The sequence below is a fragment of the Benincasa hispida genome, chromosome 12 (genome assembly GCF_027475165.1).
Source record: "Benincasa hispida cultivar pf3 chromosome 12, pf3_genome.v1.1, whole genome shotgun sequence".
Taxonomy (NCBI): domain Eukaryota; kingdom Viridiplantae; phylum Streptophyta; class Magnoliopsida; order Cucurbitales; family Cucurbitaceae; genus Benincasa; species Benincasa hispida.
In genome coordinates, this window is record NC_143489.1 from 64,966,751 (window position 1) to 64,987,584 (window position 20,834).

At 36.1% G+C, this 20,834-nt stretch overlaps 1 protein-coding gene across 4 annotated transcripts; it reads right to left on the reverse strand.

The window, feature by feature from the left end:
* Positions 1 to 1,491: 1,491 nt before the first annotated feature.
* On the reverse strand, positions 1,492 to 7,953 carry LOC120092936 (ATP-dependent RNA helicase). Of its 4 annotated transcripts, XR_005486224.2 has the most exons (5): positions 7,691 to 7,953; positions 7,247 to 7,398; positions 4,669 to 7,095; positions 4,438 to 4,506; positions 1,492 to 2,129 (listed from the first exon to the last, which is right to left on the reverse strand). XR_005486224.2 is itself a non-coding variant. In XM_090308756.1 (4 exons), exon 3 carries the CDS (start codon positions 7,070 to 7,072, stop codon positions 4,676 to 4,678), a length of 2,397 nt encoding a protein of 798 aa, XP_090164882.1. In that variant the 5' UTR covers positions 7,073 to 7,095; positions 7,247 to 7,398; positions 7,691 to 7,945; the 3' UTR covers positions 1,492 to 2,129; positions 4,669 to 4,675. The 4 variants fall into 4 exon arrangements, 2 of the variants coding, with proteins under 2 accessions (XP_090164882.1, XP_090164883.1); XR_005486225.2 differs by lacking the exon at positions 7,247 to 7,398 and having other exon boundaries at positions 7,691 to 7,945; XM_090308756.1 differs by lacking the exon at positions 4,438 to 4,506 and having other exon boundaries at positions 7,691 to 7,945.
* Between the last annotated feature and the right edge of the window lie 12,881 nt (positions 7,954 to 20,834).

Sequence of the window (20,834 nt, forward strand, 5' to 3'; positions counted from 1 at the left end):
ATTCACAATTTGGGCCTATGAACTAATTATCCATTTCTTAACTTTGTGTTGACGTATTAAACTTTATATCTAAATTTAATTTTTTAACCATTTGATTTTTTGTTTTTTTTTTTTTGAAATTTGTGCTTGTTGTCTCAATTTCTTTCCATAACTTTCATCTTTTTAACTAGAAGAATTGAATTATTAACCAAAATCCAAAAATATAAAATAGGTTTTTTCTAAATTTTCAAAACTTGATTTTGATTTTTGAAAATATTGACAAAAGAGTAGATAACAAAACAAAGAAAGTTAGAGGTGTGATATGGACGTTTGTAGCCTGGTGAGCTTAATTTTCAAAACCAAAAACCAACAATCAAATAGTTATCAAACTAAACTTTTTTGTCTAGTAACCTCGAAATTCATAAGCTTTTGTTTAGTTTACAAATATTTAAATTATTAAATATTTTGTAAATGCATATGTTAGAGATTTATTAGATACACAATTGAAAGTTTATAGACTTGTTAAATATTTTTATGTTAAAAAATGGCATGTTGGTAATAGTTGCATTTGAAGGATGTTGAGCGTGAGTGTTTTATATATTGCAGCGGTATATTAAATGCCCGTTTGAATTGACTCAAGAAAAAATGTGTTTTTCAAAAAACTCACTTTTATTTAAATAGTTTTGATAAAAATTGATTAAAATATACTTGAAAATCTGTTTTGAGTTGTCAAACACTCCAATTTATTCCAAAATGACTTGTTTTTTAAATTAAACACTTGAAAATGTAATCCAAATCTTAATTATATTTGATTAATTAATTGATTAATTTAATTTTATACATAATCGGCCAACTAATTATATATATATATATAAATAATATATTAGAAATCTATTAGACACAGTTCGTTTAGAGATCTATTAGATATTTTTAAAATTTAGAAATCTATTAGACATGACTATATTAGAAGCATGTCGGATGTGGTTTATTTATTGTGGAGATAGATTAGTTATATTTGATTAGTACATATAGGTTGTTATGTTGTATTTTCTTCTTCTTTCAACTTTCTCTTTTTGTTCAAAATTTGCCAATTATTGATTATGGAGCTTGTTTCTCTTATTCACTTCATTGAGATATGCTAAGGTTAGCAATTTATAACCAATGTATTGACCAATTTATGATTTTCCAAAACTTAACCAATTGTTTCTTATTAAACACATTCAATTTCAAGACTTAATTATATGTACTTACAGATAAAAATGACAAGACCAAACAAAAAATTTCTCAAAAAGTTATTATAAACTTCAAGATCTCAAATCAAACTAATAGAAATTTATGTTGGGACTCTGCCATTTTTATAAAGCTATAAAAGTTGTATGATCAAAACTTGCTTGCTAACATAAATAATGAGCTCTTGTAACTCCAATATGATTTATCAAATAAATGCAAACATACCAATACAAATAATATACCGACTCCGTATAGAAAATAATTACAGTTCCTACTTATTGGTGAATAAACAAGTTTTCTCCAATTTTATTAAAAATAATAAAACAAAATAAAGTTTTTTCCCCACAAAGTATTATATGCATGTACTAAAACCGGAGAGAATAAAGGTGAACTCTTTGAAATAATAAAACTAGACTATTGTTGAGTAGAATTCAAGTATGTTTCTACTATCAGTTTTGTTTTATGGCTTCCATCTATTGTTGCAAAGCTTCTATGTTGTTAAATTGTCTCTGCCCTTTCCCTTTCTCAACTACAAGATCATTCCCGTGCTCTGGGTACTACAAACTCTACCATCTGAGGTAACACGGGCATTTCACGACAGGGGCCTCAATGCAGTTAATTGCAAGCGTCAAAGCCAAAGGAATCAATTTTTTTCCGATATCGAAATAGAAATCATCTCGAGACTACGATCATGTATAAAAGTGCTACCTTTCAACTCATTCTACATCATTCTACAAATGTCGGAACTCGAATAATCAGACACCTCCTACATTGTGATCCATTGCAGAGCATTTTGTGTAGGAAAACTTCTGCAACACGGGTTGGAGAGGAGCCCAGAGTAAGTGAGGACGAGACTAGCCGCTCCTTTGCCTTTCTAAACCAAATCTGCAACATCTTCCTATCACAGTACGGCCTCCATCCTGTTAGTTAAAATTGCATTTAGTCAGCATCAATCTGGTGATATAAACACAAGATTGAGCAGATTCACACTCCACAATGCATGTACCATTCAAACAAATATCAACCATGAACACTAAAAAGGTGAGGTTTCGGTAATGTGGAAATCAATTAAACCAGAAAAATGGGAAGATGCTATTGGAATTTGAGGATGGGGTACAGCAATCAGCTTGGCAGGACGTTAGAACTTGGAGAAAGAGCTGAAAGAGCTGCGTTTGCTCAGAGGGAAAGGTAATTTCTTTCACATGGTCGAGATGTTTGTTGAGCACTTTCTGAAGGGTTTTACAACCAATTAGTTTTGAAATAATAGAAACTAACTATAAAATAACCCCAAGAAACTAAACAATTTTAATGAAGTAAAATAATAAATGGAAATAGGGCTTGTAAATATATTAAGCTACAGTATCCAATAAAATGGACTAACAGGAAATTGCACTAATTATCCAGGGTGCCAAAGAAAGCTAACAGAGGTCACTATTACGTTAGAAAGTCAAGAAGCACAATAACATCTTTTTCTTCAGTCTGACCTAACAAACTAAAAAATTTGCATACATACATCAATTACTTGTTGAGTAAAGGAGATCAAAAGTATACTAACTGGAAAAATAAAATCAAGAAATCTTAGCAGGAGGTGAACAGAAGGGAAATATTTCGATGACTTCTCGAATTGTTAAAGAAACTTATTCTTGATCGTAAGTAACTCCAAGTCTCCAACAGGAAGGATGGGGTACTATCACTTCTAGTACAGAATGTTTGAGACCTCCTATACTGAAAAGAAAATTTATTCTAGAAGGGGTAAGCTAGGAAATTCAACCTGACAGTTAGCTAGCGTGGAGAGGTTCCCAGCTCTCTCAGATAAGCCAGTCGTTCCGTGAATTTTGTGGACTGCTGTGTTGATATTTTTCAGCTGTCTGTAGTTATGGTTAGCTGGTTGTGTTTTGGTTGATTAAATCAATGGAACAGTGAGGATTGATACCTTACAGAATGCTTCTCATATAATATATAAATAGGAACATTACATAATGCTTCTTAAAATTCTCCCAAAAAAAACAGGCAACACACCATCGTGAACTAAATCACATCACTATCAAAACCCCACTGTTGATTGTTGGCCCTTGTTCTAACTCCAACCACCACGCCTCCTCTTCTAGCACCTAGAACGAACTATTACACATCACTCTACTTTAACAAACCTTCGACTTTACAAAGGCACTCTAACACACTGTTTTGAAAAGCCTACAAAAGTGTGCGCTTAGGTGTGCTTCACACATAGCCATAGGAAAGATACTTTTGTTGAGTACATTTTCAGAAAAATTTATGGTTAAAATTTTATTTTAAAGGGGAAAAAACTGAACAAATGGTTCTTGCTTTATCTCCCTCGCTACAGAAATATGGAGAAACATGGAAATGAGACCTAAGAGAAAAATATGGTGGAGCCACATTTCTACAAATAGAAAAAAAAAATGAATATGAGTCTTCAGTTTTAGATCTTCACAAATTGTTTTTGTAGTTTATTTCTATGACTTTATGGACTCTTCATCGTTGAAAGAGCATAAAACATTATGTGTGAGTGTGTTTTTAAGAATATTGATCTATGTTTGTAATCACTATTTATTAGTTAATTCCTTGTTTTATTTGTCGCATGCTTTAGGTTAGCTTTATATTACGGCTTTTGTTTTTTTTTTTTTCTTTTAATGTTGGGTGTATATTCCACATGTGATACATTTAAATCTAAGAAAACCCCTAGTGCGTGTTTATGCTCCACGCACGTTCTACTTTATAAAAGCCCTTGTTTTTATTTAACCTTATGCATAATATTTTAGAGGGCTAGCTATTTCGCTTTACATTTCCAAAAAGATATTTTTTACATGTTTGGTATCAAATTATTTTGCACAAATGTCTGTAAGACCCCTAGTTTTGGTAATATTAGGATTATTAGTAGAATATTAATATAGTTATTAGGAGGGCATATTAGTAATTAGCTATTAGGTTTGTTAGGGCTTTTTAGTTATAAATAGAGGGAATGGGTTGAGTGGAAGTTAAGGAGAATTTGATGTGAGGATTTCCTAATTGGAAATTTGGGAGAGGATTTCTCAACCCTCTAGAATGTGCCGAGTATTATCTTGTTACTATTTCTTTTAATGTTTCAATATATTTTCATGTTTGATTATTCTTGAGTCCATTCCTTTGAGTTTGTTCTTGTTAGGAAGGATCCTAATAGTGTCACAAGCTAGAAATGAAACAAACATAAAGGAAATACTATTACTTTACCTTTGAAAAGAAATCCGAGGAATAGGCAGGCATAGTTATAATAACAACAAAGCAGCAATGAATCTTTTTCTGCAAAGGAATAAGAGATTTCATAGAAATAATGAAAAGAGACTAATATTCAAATGTCAAAATGACATAAAAGTAATTAATCAATTAAATTAATTTTTTTAAATAAATAATTTTAATTAAACGAGAGAGAGAGAGAGACTACATTAGAATGTAAATCCACACCTTAAATTTAAATAGCTTGTTTCTCATACACTCTCACGGGAGACCTTGGCTTCTCATGGCCTTCTTTGTCCTGAGGCTTAGGTTTCCCAGCTTGCCTTGATTCTGGTTTCCAATTAGCTTTCGTCAAAGATTGACCTAATAAGTCAGCAATATCCTTTGCCATCGCCTCGACCTTCTTGACATGAGGAAAATTTTCTTCCTTGAAGTGCTGTGACAGCCAAAGATACATCGACAATACTTGATGCTTCGTTTCAAGATCCAGTAGCTCCGTATCATTTCGAGCAGAACCCTTTGGCATGCCCATTGCAGTGTTCACAGGAATATTTTGACTATACAATGAAGCAAACCTCAAAAGATGGTACATTGCCTTGGGATCTCTAACATTAACAGGGGCAAAACAAAAGTTAAAACGATCTTCTAGAGATAATCCTTGGACCTTCTCTAACATGTTTGCAACTTTCTTTATATGGTCATGCCGACACAAAAAGTAAGAACCATCTAGGCGACAATTTTCACTAAATTTTTCTAATATTTGGCAGAATGTAACATTAGAGACTTGCCCTGCAAATAGCTCAAGTTGTTCAAAGAAAGGAAAGAGACCGATTTTCTTAACATCATCGAATGGTTGTTTCAAACATTCAATCAAGTAACCAAGATCATCAAAATTTAATGTGGTCGTAAGCCCATCTGGATAGCAACTTCCTCTGCGCCCTGCTCTTCCAGCAATCTGTTTAACTTGTGAAGCAGGAACAGGCACCATCTTGTCCCCATTGTACTTTGCAAGGTTGTAAAACACGACTCTCCTAATATTAAGATTTAGACCCATTCCCACCGCATCACTAGCGACAAGCACATCAAATTCATTATCTTGATCGTTAAACAAATTTGCTTGATGTCTACGAGTCTCCGGTGGTAGAGCTCCATAAATAACACAGCATCGATGTTTGGTGAGTTTCTCAATAGCCAACTTAACCTCAAATATCTCCCTTCTTGAAAAGGCAACAATACAATCACCAGATCTAACATTTTTAAGATCACCTAAAAGTGTTTTAGCTTCAACAACCAATGGCTTAAATCTCTCATAGCGTCGTTCATGCAACTCATCCCCAGTTTCAGAACAGATCTTTCGAACAACATTTAGAACACTAGGATCACCGCATAAGTGGATCTCATCAGCTTTCAATCCAAGAAAGGCCCTTGTCCAGGCATATCCTCTATAAGGATCTGACATCATTTGAATCTCATCAACGACAGCAACCTCATACAACTCTTCTGTTGACAACATTTCAACAGTACAGGCGCTATGATTAGAAAATGGTACATGCTTCTTTTCTTGACCAGTGAAAAGGCTGCAATAAACACCATGAGCATTCACCTTATCAAATACTTCCATGGCCAATAACCTAAGAGGACTGCAATAAATCCCTTTCTTTGCTTCCATAAACCTTTGCAAAGCATTGTAAGTTTTACCGCTATTAGTTGGACCACAATGATATATAATTTTACGCTTCATTGCTCGTGCAAATGGAAACCAGGTGTGTGGCTTAGTAAGATCAGCAGAAGCAACCATACTTTGAAACCGCCTAATCTCATCTGGAAACTCTTCTAAACAATATTCAACAAATATTGGAAAAAGGAATTTGACTGCATCATCCGAAGGACCAAGGAACACCAAATATTTGACGACGTCAGTAGAACATTTCTTAAAGAAAAAGCTTCGGAACTTATGTACAGCCGTCGGAAAAAATGACATGCCAATGTAAATACCAAGAGCCTGATTGCTAGCCCAACCAGATGTAATAAAGTAGCTAAATATCTCTTGAAGGGTTAACCATTCAGAACGTTCTACCTTTGCACCATCCATTTCAACACTACGAAGCTCACGATATAGTTCAACAGGATCACATGATCTGATGTTCTCATAGCTCCTCAGTTTCAATGACCTTAGGTCATTATCACCATTTTTCGAATCATCCACAATGGAACCATGAATGCCGTCCCCAATGCATTCATCCCCACCAGGAACCATCATCAAATCACAAGTATCGTTCTCAAAGCAAACATTTTTTCCAACATCTGCATCGCACCCCCCAACTTCTACCACATTTGAACTGCTTACACTATCACCCTTTTCATTATCTTCCTTGTGCTCCTGAACAAATGTGATTCGTCTCACATTGAAACTACTAAAAACTCCAAACATTGAGCTCTGAGAAAGCATTCTAAACCGGACTTGGTTCTCAATGCTTGAGAAAGGACGCACTGGATTACTTTGGAGAATTTTATGATCAACATATTGTCCACCAGACTGTATCAATCGGTTCCCTGTAAAAATCCTAAACCGGGAGGCACATTTTCTTGAAGAGGAAATCCTTAAAAGAGTAGTTGCAGGGCCTCTGACCATTGTTTAATTGCAAACTTGCCAATCTGGATTGAGAATTCAAATTTTCAAGACGTAAAAATAAAAATAATAAGACTAAACCAGTACAGCCATATGTTAAAACACCAAAAGAAATATTTCAATCTGATAATCAAAGACTTCAATCTTAGGATCAAATGTCTCAATATTACCACTTACCAGAAATAAAGGGTAGTATGTGCTGCACTTCAGTTGTTAACAGAATAAAAAGATCTGTTCTTCGGTTTGCCATACAAACAAATAGAACCAAACCCCAGTTGTAACAAAACCAAAAAAGCTGGATAGCAATGTTGGGTTCATAACGTTGCACACTAGAAAATAACCCAGAATTAATTTCACATTTTAACAATTTGAGCCCATTTCCAAATTTTGCTTCTTGATCAAAGACAGGAAACTAGTAACATGATTTAAATAGTGGCATAAACTCACTGAATACCGAACCACCAAATCAATCACAATTTGCAGATAACAAAAAGTTCGAATCAAACAAATTGAGAAAGAAGGGCTACGGTGGAGAATATACAAAAAGAAGAAAAGGGAGGCGAGTACCGACAGAGCACAAACCAAATAAATTACCAAAAAGAAAAAAAAAATTGATATTACCAGTTTGAGGAGGAGAAAGGAGAGTGGGTGGGCGGGTGAATGAAAGGTCGCGAGGGATGGTGGTCCGTTGGAATGAGTGTAGTGTAAACCCTATATCTTCCGCCCGGCTGCTCTCTCCCCGTAACTGCGCCTCTGCTTTCTCTCTCGACGCCGGCCGACGCACCCAGCAGCTGTGTTTTGTGGAAGAGTTTCGGCACAACACGACCCGCCTTCTTTCTGTTCTAAGCATCTTACAACTTTCCTAGTCTCTTCTCTACTAATATATTATATTAAATATTAAAAATGGCTACTTATGGGACGTTTGGCGCTAGGGTTGTGCAAAAAAATCCAACGGAGCGGGGATTCCCCGGTTTGACCGGGGATGGAGTCAAATCGGGGAATTTATTCGGGGTCCCGTCCGGGGACGGGGCGGAGATGGGGACAGTATCTCTGCCCTGACCCCAACCCCGATTAATCCCTGACCCCGAATTTATATATATATTTTTATTCCCTCCCCAGTGTAATCTGCAACAAAACATCTCTCTCCTCTCGCTCTCTGCATCCCTCTCCTCCCACTCTCTGCATCCCTCTCGCTCTCGCTCCCGCCCTTCCCTCCCCCCTCGCTCTCGCTCATCCCTCCCCTCCGTTGAAGTCTGCCACGAATGGGGCCCCGCGGGGACCCCGTTTTCTCGACGGGGATAGGGGACAATTTTCCCTACGAGGCCGGGGACGGGGGACGCCCCCCGCCCCACCCCGGCCCTGTTGCCAACCTTGTTTGGCGCGTAGGATTGAGAGTAATTGGGAGAGTTGATGCGAATAACGAGGTGAGAAATGTGAGTTGACGCAGATAACGAGATAATAAATCTCTTTAATAATTGGTGAACCAAACGGTGGGTGACTTTTTTTTACCCACCCAACTCAACCCAACTTGGGGGGTCAAACACTGAGAATCTTTACATGCTCCTTTTATTCTTATATTTTTCATAAATTTTCATATTGTTCTTTATCGTGTGGTTGTGACTTTTCAAATGCAGGTATCTGTTTAAAAGATAGTGAAGATGACTTTTCCAATTTTTAGTGTACAAAATAAATTTATATATTTAAAAAATAAAGCCTAATTTGAATAAGTGCAATTGATATTGATAGTACGCAACTCTTCAAGATAGGATGCAATAGATGCCAATTGGATGTATCTGTTAGAGTGGAGGTGGTTACACACATCGAATTGGTACATTGATTATTTGAATATATTTGTGTGATGCACATGTAAAAGAAAAATAAATTAAATATTTGCATCTACATTCTAAAAAAATAATTTCATGAGAGTTAGAGTTGAGAGGAAATAGTTGTAAAAAAAAGTTTAGAGAAAATACCAAAAAAAATAGAGGATTTAATTGAATGAAAATAGTAATTAATACGGTGAAACAACGCATCCTTTCATGTGACTTCATAGTAGATATATAATAACATTAAAATAAAAGTGTTTGTATTATATATATTATAATACTGAAATATTAACACATTAGTTCGATAATTTAATTACCATAACAAAATTTCTATCTTTGTGCTAGATATAAGATTTTTTTTCTTTAAAAAAGTGATAATATGATAACATAAAAATGAACATTGTTCCATTTTCTAACATTTAACTAAAACAAAATTGTATAATATTTATTTATTATATGCTAAAATTGCACTATTTAAAAAATAATTAGAACTATAAGAATTCATGTGCATTGCACGTATTTCTTGATTGGTACATAAAATAACAGCTTACGTATTTAATGATGTCAAAAACCACGTTTCACTTTTGTTCTCACTATCTTAAAAGGCCAAGAAGAGATCGACTTGATAAAAAAGTGTTCAGTTTTCTAATTTCAAGGTATTAACCTCTTGTAACGTCCAACGATTAGGAAAAAATCGAGCAAGATGAATATTCGGCAGATAATTGTCATAAGAATAACTCACACTCGTTCATAGCCTAAATTCTCTTACTGAGGTGCAAGAAACTAAGATAGAGATTAAGGGGGAGAAAAAGATTTGACTTACATTAAAAAGATATGCCTATGCAGTTAATAAAACTATAGAAATTCACATGAATGGCTTATTAAGGGTGTGTTTGGTTCAACTTTTCAAGTGTGTAATTTTGAAAACAAGTAATTTTAGGAAAAAAAATTGAAGTGTTTTATAACTCCTCAAAATAGGTATTGAAACACTTTCAAAGTGTATTTTAAGTAGCTTTTATCAAAAGAGTCTTAATGAAAATAATTTTTTTAAAAAAAATATTTTCCCCTCTAGTCAATCCAAATATGCCCTGAAGCTACCTCTTCATAATTAATTAAGTAATGTTAATATTAAATTAATATTTCAAATTAACATATGCAGTGTATTGTAGTTGAAGATAAAAGAGAGAAAAAGATGGTGTGTAAAACACAATAATGACGATGACATCATTGAAGGAATCGAATTCCTCAACGTACATGATAAACATATATACGTACAACACAATTTTAAGGGAAAGAAAAGAATAACTCTTGAAGGAAAGAGAAGAATACCTCTTGAAGACTTTTTTCAACGCAGTCCTCATTCTTTTCACAAATTCACAAACACCGAAACTTCTTCCTAAACTCACGAACCCGTAGCAAGACACCACCATTCGATTTTCTTGCTATTCTCCAGACAAGGATCAAGGATCAAGGATCATGGGATCCTTAATTTAGTATGAAGAGTTCTTGTGAGGGAGAGCTTTTCTTTTATGAGGGAGAAGAATGAGGGAGAAGAATTTTTTTTTTTTTTTTTTTTTGTAGAGAGAAACTTTTTTTTTTTATGTGATATGTACCAATGAATCAACATTGTAAAAAACAAAATCCTCTTTCTCTTTTCACGAGTGAAGATGAAGTGATTGGAGAAAGATTTATAACTCCCTTCCACATTTTACAAATAACTCCCAATGGAGTTATTTCCTTAAATTCAATTTTAATTTAAATAATTTATATATTAAATCAAATTTAATATATATAATTAAATAAATAGTAATCAATTAACAAATAAGCAAGTCGTTGTAGTATAGTGGTAAGCATTCCCGCCTGCCAACATAAGCGTAACTCAACTGACATAGTACTTGTACTATCGATCTCGAGACCAGAGGTTCGATCCCCCACCCCACACTTTAATTACAATACCTTTGTAAAAAAATTAATTAACAAATAATTAATTATCATATTACTTATAATCTATGTACTTTATGAATCTTATTCATATAATTAATATTTGAATCCTATTGAAATATTTATCTCTCACATATTATAAAATCAAATTTGAATCTTATTCAAAATCAGCTTTATATTATAATGTATTTATATACATTATATTAATTGTATCTTATTAATTCTCTTATTCAATTTGAACAATTCAAATTAATCCAAAATTAATTTATTCTTGTTTTACCCTAAGTGAGCTAGCAAAGGATCCTAATGGATCTACAGATTAGAAACTCCAATGATATGATATTAATTCATTAAAATTTTTAATTAAATTAATCAACATTTATTAACTACCTTCACTCCACTAAAAAACTACAACTGTACTATTCGCACTGTAGATATATTTTTGTGTCTATGGCTATAACCAATCAATAGTAAGTAGTCTACTCTTCACGAATCGTTCATAATTACAGCTGGGTTAAAATTATCATTTTACCCCTATAATTACATCTAACTTTTTAAGTCTCACTGATCCTCTAACAAATAACCTATTTATGGTCCTACCAGAAACAAAACCTTCTCAAGCCAGTGAGAGGGAATGGCCCTATTATTCAAGACCCGGAGTCAACATTTAAGGTAACAATTCATCTACTAACCCAAAAGACTGGAAGAAGTGAATTCCATCAATGTAGTTATGTTCCTAGCTCCCTACTTGGACAAATTCCCAAAATGGTAGCTAGGCTTATTGAGTCAGCAAGTCGAACCACTCTCACTATACAAATCAAAGGACTGCCCTCATAGACAGGAGTTCATAACTCATTCAAGATTGAGATCGAGTTACCTGTGGTCATCCTATGAAATGCTAATCTTTTCAATCAACTGTGTTATAAATAGAGATTAATCATTTCGCGGTTCGGACTTATACAAACTCTTTGTATAGGAAACTTACACTCACATGTCTCCATATGAAGATCAAGATCAAATCGTTTTTAACACTTTACAACTCTTGTAATAATTACAAAGTGGGTTGTATCCGCAGTGTCACCAGAACAAGGCACCAAACCTTATCCTTATACTACATATCATTTAGGTTATTACTTGAACATGATCCACTTGTGTGTCTACCATATACTGTTCAAGTTTCATAAAATAACCTTGGATCTTTCTTTAATGGATAATTGCATATATAAAATAATCAACCATTATTTCAAATAACTTATTAACTACGAGGTTTTAAGGCATACATCCCAACAATCATCTATACTGCATGCAACTATCCTCAACTTGAAATCGACTACTGAAGCCAATGGCCACTTGTTAGCTCGTCGAGGGGACAATGTTATCGATTGATCAACAAGATTGATCCATAGGTCGAAGCCCATTAAGGCTATTAGTCTCGTATGTATGCAAAAGAAAAGGAGAATCCTTGATCAATCATGGGGTCGAATCGAGGTTTCGAACCGATTATATGAAAAAAGATATGAATTAATGTCATTCAAATGCTACAAAAAGAGATATATTTAATTAATGTCACATTTGAATCACATTCAAATGTATTTTCTCTCATATAATATAATTTTAATATGAATCTCATTTACATTAAATTTAACCTATAGTTTTAATATGAATCTCATTCATATTAAATTTAACCTATAGTTTTAATATGAAACTCATTCACATTAAACTTAACCTATAGTTTTAATATAAATCTCATGCATATTAAATTTAACCTATAGTTATAATATGAGTCCCATTCATTTTATTTAATACTTGAATCTTATTCAAATACCTCATTATCTCGTATAATCTATAGTTTTAATATGAATTATATTCAAATTAATTTAACTTATAGTTTTATATGAATCTCGTTCATAATGTTTGAATGTCATTCAAATATTTATCTCTTTCGTATAATAAAGTATAGTTTTAAATCTTATTCAAAATTAACTTTTTATTATAATGTATCTATGTAGATTATATTAATTGCACCTTATACAATTAATTTTCTTATTTTATTTGAACAATTCAAATTATAAAAAAAAATAAATTAATTCTTATTTTATCCTTAGTGAGCTAGCAAGAGGACCTTATGGATTTATGTTGGCTTTTTTGCCCTTAATCTCATATTTAATTTGTTTTAATTAATTAAGTAATGTTTTGATGATAATAAACCTACAAGTGTCCATTTTGTAGAACTTTGAACAACAATTCCAAAAAAAATTGGAATCACTCGAATCGGAGTTCAAACAAATAAGATATGACCGAAACAAACTTAATGGAAAATTTTTGTGTTGATGATGTGGCAGATTCTATTCATTGAAGTGGACCAATTGAAATGTGCCACTTGGAGTAATAGAGAAATGATATATGGTGGACTTTTGAGATTTTGGATTTTTTAAAAAAAGAAAATGATTTTAAAAAGAAAATGAATTTAATATTATTTTATGTTCATGTCTAACGGCTAGTTTTAGACATATGGTAAATATTTACTTTTTGTTGGGTTGTTAAAAGAAGTGATTTTAAAAGATATAGATTATTATATTATTTTTTTTTTGTCTAACGGCTAGTTGAGTTTAAATCTCCACCATTCAATTTTCTTTTACCAACATCCTGTTGGTTTTTATGCCCTTGATTGTGTCATATTCGTTTTGTCTTAATAACACTAAATCCAATAAACTAACCTCCTAGGTTGTCTTATGAGCCTTAATTTGTATGTGGAGACATACGGAGATCAATGTTCAAGATACAACCTAAAGTGTCTATAGTATAGGGATAAGGTTGGATACCTTATCCTAGTGACATTATGGATACGACCCATTTTGTATTTGATACAAACGCAATGATCCAACACATTCATGTAGGTGATATGCGAGTGGGGGTATCCTATGCAATGAGTTTGCATAAGACCGGACCGCGAAATAGTGACCACTAGATGTAACACCTTTGACTAGTTTGGTTTTTATTTCAATAGGATGACTTAGGCAACTTAGTCTTAATCCTGAATGTATGATGAACTCCTGTATACAATGGATTTTCTTTGATTTTTATGGGTGAGAGTTGTTAGTTTTCCGACTTAATAAGCCTACCATTTTGGGGACAAGATCGAGTAAAGAGCTGGAAGCATAATAATACAAGATAGATTTCACTTATTCGCGACTTTAGGGTAAGTAGATGAGTGTTCCCTTGAGTGGTGTCTTTAGAAATTGAATGAAGGGTCTTATCCTCTCATTGACTCGAGAGAGGTTTTTGTTTAATAGTTGGACTATAAACATGTTGTTCATTAGAGAAATACTAGTACTTAAGAGTACAAAGATAACCCAGGGGTAAAACGATAATTTGACCTAACTGGTGTTACGAACACTCGTGAAGGACTAACTTGTTGTCGTTGGTCTCTATTCATGGACACAAGAATATATATGCAGTGAGAAGAGTACAACTGTGGGTCTTTAGTGGAGTGTACCATAGCTAACGAATATTGATTAATTTGGTTAATAAGTTTAGCCAATTAATCTCATATCATTGGAGCTTCTACTCTGTAGGTCCATAAGGTCCCTTCCTAGCTCGTAAAGGGAATTAAGATATCCATGTCTTGAATAGAGTTTGAAATGTTCAAATTCACTTAGGGAAAGAATATAATGTATAATGATATATTATAATATGAAGTTTATATTTTAATTAAACTTTATAATATAAATCTAATTTTGGACATGATTCAAAATTAATTTATGGGAGAATTAAATATTTTAAGTAGTTCAAATATTAATTTGATATGAATTGGATTCATATTAAAACTATAGGTTAAAAATTATTATGTAATTGATGCACGTTGAAACTATAGGTTATGAGAGAAATACAATTGAATATGAGTCAAATGTAGGTTAAATTAAATATTTGATATTTAATTTAATTTGATTTGATTAAATTAAATTAATTGAATTAAAAGGTTATGTGAGGGATATTTCATTTATATGATTTAAATGAAATCATTAATTAAATTAGATTTAGTTAATGATTAATTGATTATTAATTAATTATTAATTTAATAAATTTAATTAATTAATCAAATAACTCCTTAATAACTTGTAGAAATACAAGTTATTTATGCAATCTTATATAGATATTGCAGCAAAAAATAAGTAATTATGCGCCAATTGTATGAAAATTAACCTAGTATGACAACAATTATAAATGTTTGCAATTACACCCACTAACGCCAAAAAGATGGAGGACAAGCCAAACTTTACTCTGTTTTGTAGGAGACCAAGTCACCGCTTGCGCTCAAGGCTCATGAGAAACTTCAACGCATCTCTGTCACATTGCGCCTGTCGATCAACCATGAAGAGACGATTATTGAAGTAACGGCGCAATGCGACAGTCGGTCCAGAGCTACGCTTCGACCACATGTAGTAATAAAAACAAACACCACATGGGAACCCATGATCGAAAGATGTAACTGAGCAATGTGAGAGCGGAGGATTGAGACACGTGTACAATTAACGGTTGTGCAGAATTGATGGTTTGATTGCATAACAGAAGGAATAATATCCCTCCATCTGCGGAATTACCATAACCATCACGTGGGGACCACAAGGCCGGAGTCAAAGGATTTGCTCCTATAAATACCCTAGTGATTTCAGAGAAAAGTATGCTATTTGATACTGGGCTAAGTGCTGTAAGATTTTAGAAGAGAAAAGGCTGAGCTGAGTGCTGAAGAGAAGAAATTCGGGAAGAGAACGAGATAAGGTCGAGAGGTGAATCTCAGATCCGACCTGTCATATACCCGATCGAAGCTCTGTGCAGAGACCCCTGCTACCGGTGGAGCAAGCCTGAAAGGGAAGCTCTTCCTGCCATTGAAACCATCCGATCCGGAAGCAGATTGTATCTGTTCTATCTCTCTTTCATTGTATTCCATATTTTCTTTATCTCTTCATTCACACATCGTGTATCAAACACTTAGTAGAAATATTAAATGTTTTGATAGATTTCGTTTACCATTTTCTGTCTATTTCCGTTCACACATTAGTCACTTTCTTCTTGATGTTTTCTTAATCCATTGATGAGCAATATGAATCACCAAGAACTTAATATGTATTAAAGTTATAAAATACGTTTAGCTAAAGCATGCTAGACGACATCTTCACCTGTGAGAGCAGAAGTGAAGATGTCATTCTAATCTATCGAGAAAAGGTCAGAAGAGTGTGTTAACTAAAGCGAGTTACTTCCAAACATGGAAGCAACCTTGCGTTCATTACGTTAGACTCTATTTCACTACAAACATGTGGAAACGCTATCGATCACTGAGAGGTGTATGCTAAGAGAAGAGCGGAACAGTATTTGTACCTTCAATTCAATTAAGAACTTATGTTATTTGTAATACTTATCTTTCTATTTCTAATCTGTTCACAAGACTTGTCATCGTATCCCACGTCTTTGCACAACCTTCACCAGCCTTAATCCTAGTATCTTGCACATAAAGCCTGTATCTTGTAACATCTAGCTTAGGTTTATTGTATTTTTATGTCTTATCGCATCTTTACCGCTTTCCTTTATTTTACTGCAATTTACATACTGTACACACCTTTTATAAAGAATTAAAAAAAACTGGTCGCATATACCATGAACATACCGCAATAACCAGCACCACTTCCCTGTGTTCGACCTCGGATCACATCGAGAAACTTGTGGTGGAATTACACTTGGTTCCATCGTAAAGAAACTTGTGACAACGCAGGGCATACTACCTGAGCAATCCCTAATTAACACATAAATAGTAGTAGTATCGTATCATTGAAAGCATTTAATATCATACACATATCCCATCGCGTTACAAGTTTATGGCGCCATTGTCGGGGAGCTGGTCAACGGTTTATTGTTTTAGTGGTTTTTGGTATTTTGCAGGACAGATCTCATTGTACTGGCTATTTAACGTGAAGAGCGGCCTGACGATTTATGAGTTCTGGTGCTGAACCGGAATTCGTAGCTGACACTGAGATCGAGCGAACCTTCCATGCGAGGATACGCCAGAATAGGAATCAACAAACAAAGGCGGCCAACATGGCAAATAATAACGATAACGCGGTGCCAAATGTGAATCAAGGGGTTGTTCGACTGGTCCAGGATCCCAATTCTTGGCAGCCGATTGCAATATCCCAATGCGAAACTATGCGGCACCCAACCTGTACAATTTTTTGCCTGGAATCTTAAGGCCAACTATTGAGGTGAATGCCCGCTTTGAGATCAAGTCGGTCATGTTACAAATGATTCAGAACGCAGGGCAGTTTGGGGGTCTGCAAGGTGAAGACCTGCATGCCCACCTGACCAGCTTCGTTGAAATGTGCGACAATTTCTCCCTACCTGGCGTGACTCCAGAGAATATTAGGTTATATCTGTTCCCTTACACCTTGAGGGATGAGGCTAAGAAGTGGGCTTATTCACTAGAGCCCAATGAAATCACGTCATGGGGGCAATTGGTTGAGCAGTTTATGAAGAAGTTCTTCCCACCGGCAGTCAACGCAAAAAGACGGAAGGATATGCTGAACTTTGAACAAAAAGAGAATGAGACCCTGAGCACCGCCTGGGTGCGATTTAGAAGATTGGTGAAAAACTGCCCGCATATCGGGATTCCCGATTGCGTCCTGATGGAAACATTCTATAATGGTCTGAACAGAGCAACGCAGACTATTGCTGATGCCTCCACGGCAGGAGGTTTTATGGACAAAACATACACGGAGGCCAAAGTTATCCTTGATCGCATCTCGAGGAATATGGATGACTGGATAGATGATGGATATGGAGGCCAAGGTGCCGATCGAAGAAAAGCTGAAACAGCCATTATCCTGGCAAAGATAATGACTACATTGGCCGCCCAGATGGCCACGGTAACCTCGATCCTCCAATCAATGGCCATTAATCAAGGAGCCATTGCTTCACAATCAGCGCAACCCACTGCGCCGGCTCAAGTAGGCGCAATTGGCTGCGTTAGCTGTGGAGGGGCTCACGGAGCTGAAGGATGCCCATTGAATATGAAGCAAGTGTGTGCTATCCAGAACAACCCATTCAGCAACACCTACAATCCGGGGTGAAGGAGCCATCCTAAATTTGGTTGAGGCGGAAATCCTAACCTGGGCGGGCCAATGAACCATCAAGGGGGCAGTAGAGGGAATCCTCCATTTCACCATAATCAGGGGCAATCAAGACCGCAGAACCAGCAACCTTCATCATCATCTAATGCCTCGGGAGGATCGTTGGAGGCGCTACTGAAACAATACATGGACAAGAATGATGCAGTAATGCAAACCCAAGCATCCTCTATACGAAATCTGGAGATCCAAGTGGGCCAGCTGGCCTTTGAGCTCAGACGTCAGACACCTGGAACACTGTCTAGCAATTCTAAAGCCCCAGGATCAACAGGGAAAGAGCAATGTCCGTGGAGACATTGAGCAGGCAAGCCTGACCGCCCGTGGGGATGTGGATTGCGAGCATCAAAGACAATGCAAATTTTCGGTCCATATCTCAATACTACATTTATTTTGCTTTACTAAATTCCTTCTTTGATTTCTGAGCCAAGTTTTAATGATTCATTTAATGCAAATTTTGACTCTTCGAATTTCATTCTTCAGTTACTTCTGTGCATTTAATTCATTTTTGCCTTTAATTCTTTGAGTTTTCTGTAGTCAGCATATGAGCTTTAATTTGTGAATGATTGAGTCATAAAGAAAAATAAATAATAATAATAAAAAAATAAAATACCTGTGTAAAACATAAGTTACGAAAATAAAACATTGAACAACAAGAAAGCAAGATGACAGTGGACGCATCCCAAACCTACTAGGAATGCATTGCGATCACCTAACTCAACTATATTGAGTTGAGGGGTGTGTTGTGCTCGTATATGTCCTTTGCCCATCCTTAGCCAAATGCACTATGTCGAGGTATCCTCCAGAAATACGTTGGTTAAGGGGTGTGTTGCAGGGATATATACGCTGTGCCCGTCCTCTGCAAAGATGCAGTTGCGTTATTGAACACAATGCGTTATACCTTATCATGCGTCCATTCAAATAAAATATTAAGGAAAATTTTGTCTAGTAATTCGGGAAGAAGGCCAATCAATTCGTATCCCCAAGCAATTATGGCCTGGCAGACGAAAGGACGCTTTTTCTGAAAATTCCATAAATGCGGGAAGTGGAACGACACGCCTGTTGAGATGCTCGAGGTCAGTTGCCACACAAATCTCATTGGGCCCCACCACGGCCCAACCTATAAATACCCCTCCTCCATCTTTGGAAATTCTTTGCCAGTAAATCAGAACCCTAAACTTTTTGTTTTCAGAACCCTTTCTTCTCCCAAAAGCTCGAAGTCTACCAGATCTTCCAACCCGTTTCAATGGCCGGCCAAACACCAAACCAACCTGCTTCACCTTCCATCCATGACCAAGCAGTCATGCGAGAGGCAACATTCCTGGCTGTCAGTCGGAGGATTGCCGCACAAGCTCGTTCTGTCCCCAAACCCACCGGAAGAACCTGGAGAAATCCCTTGGCCGCTAGGCCTCTTGCGTTCAAAAGAGGAGGAAGCATTGAAAGCTTGCCAACACCAACACCGTCCATCTCCACTAAAAGTGAACGGAAGAGGCGAGACAACACGGAGGTGTTTGGCAATATCCTAAGCAACTTGGAGCAAGGAGGAGGACTGCCCGAGGCAGGGGTCGTAAACCAGCCATTACGCACGGAGGAGGAGACGATGGTTGTGGTGGAAGAAGCGATAAAGGATGGAGTAGTGGTGGTGGAAGATGTGGTGGCTGAAGAAAAAGATAAAGGGAACGATGTCCTGGTCCCAGAGACTCCAGAGGCCACCATCATTGCAGAAATTTTTGATGAGCCTCCACAAATGGAAGAAAAGAAGATTGCAATCATTGAAAGAGAGGAAAATGAGATTGCAGTTGAAGAGGCCAGAGAAGCGGAGATAGAGTTAATAACCCCTGACCTTGCGATGGAGGAGATTGCAGGGGGTGTACTGCCAGAAGAGGCCAAGAAGGAAGAGTTGAAGGCAGCTGAAGCAGAGAAGGATGCCGAAGCTAGATTGAAGAAGGCAGCAGAGGCTGAAGAGGAAGATAAGAAGAAGAAGATGAGTAAGGGAAAGAAAGCTGGAAAGGCGGAGTCATCGCATCATCACAAATCAAGAAAGAACAAAGAGAAAAATGATGATGACGAAGATGAAGAGGCCAAGAAGAAGAGGAGAAAGGGGAAGTAAGAGAGAAGATTGCACCGAAAAGAGAAGAGGCGCCTGATAGAAGAAGAAAAAGCAAAGCAGAGGGCTGCAAGCCCCAAGAAGAATGGAGAATCGACCTCTGTAAGGGAGGATAGGGGGGAAACGGCGCAATTGATGAAATCGCCGCAACTTGAAGCAACGTAATTGGTTGCGGTGGACGAAGGTGAAGAAACAGATGGAACCCCGCTAATGCGGCGTGGAGGGAAAATGCACCGTAAGGGTCTAGCATCGACCCTCAACAATTAATTTTAGCACTAGAAGAGGAGGAAAAAATAAGAAAAAAAGAAGAAGAAAAGCAAGAAAAGATGGAACGGGGCAAGCTCATCATCGCAGAAGGGAATAGAAGAAGAAGATTAGAATTTGAAGAAATGCAAAGAAATAACGAGCTTGCCCGACTTGAAAGGATCCAGAAATGCGAAGAGAATCAATGCCTATTACTGGCCTCTGAGCAGTTTGAAGAAGAGAGAAGAGAGAGAGGCAGAAGACGAAGATAGGAGGAAGAAGGAAGAAGAGGAAAGACTGCTTTTGGAAGAGAAGAGGAGGAAGCGCGAAGCTAACAAGAAGCGCTTGTATAAAAGTAAGGGCAAAGAACTCGCTGAACGTGAGAAAGAGGAACAACGCAAGGAGCGGGAAAAGAGACTAAGGCAAGCAGCCCGCCTTGCGCAAGCAAGAGGCAAAGACGTAACAGAGAGTAGCGA

What these genes read in the sequence shown, in the direction of transcription:
- LOC120092936 (XM_090308757.1), bottom strand. Translation starts at nt 7,072, where the DNA reads ATGGTCAGAGGCCCTGCAACTACTCTTTTAAGGATTTCCTCTTCAAGA.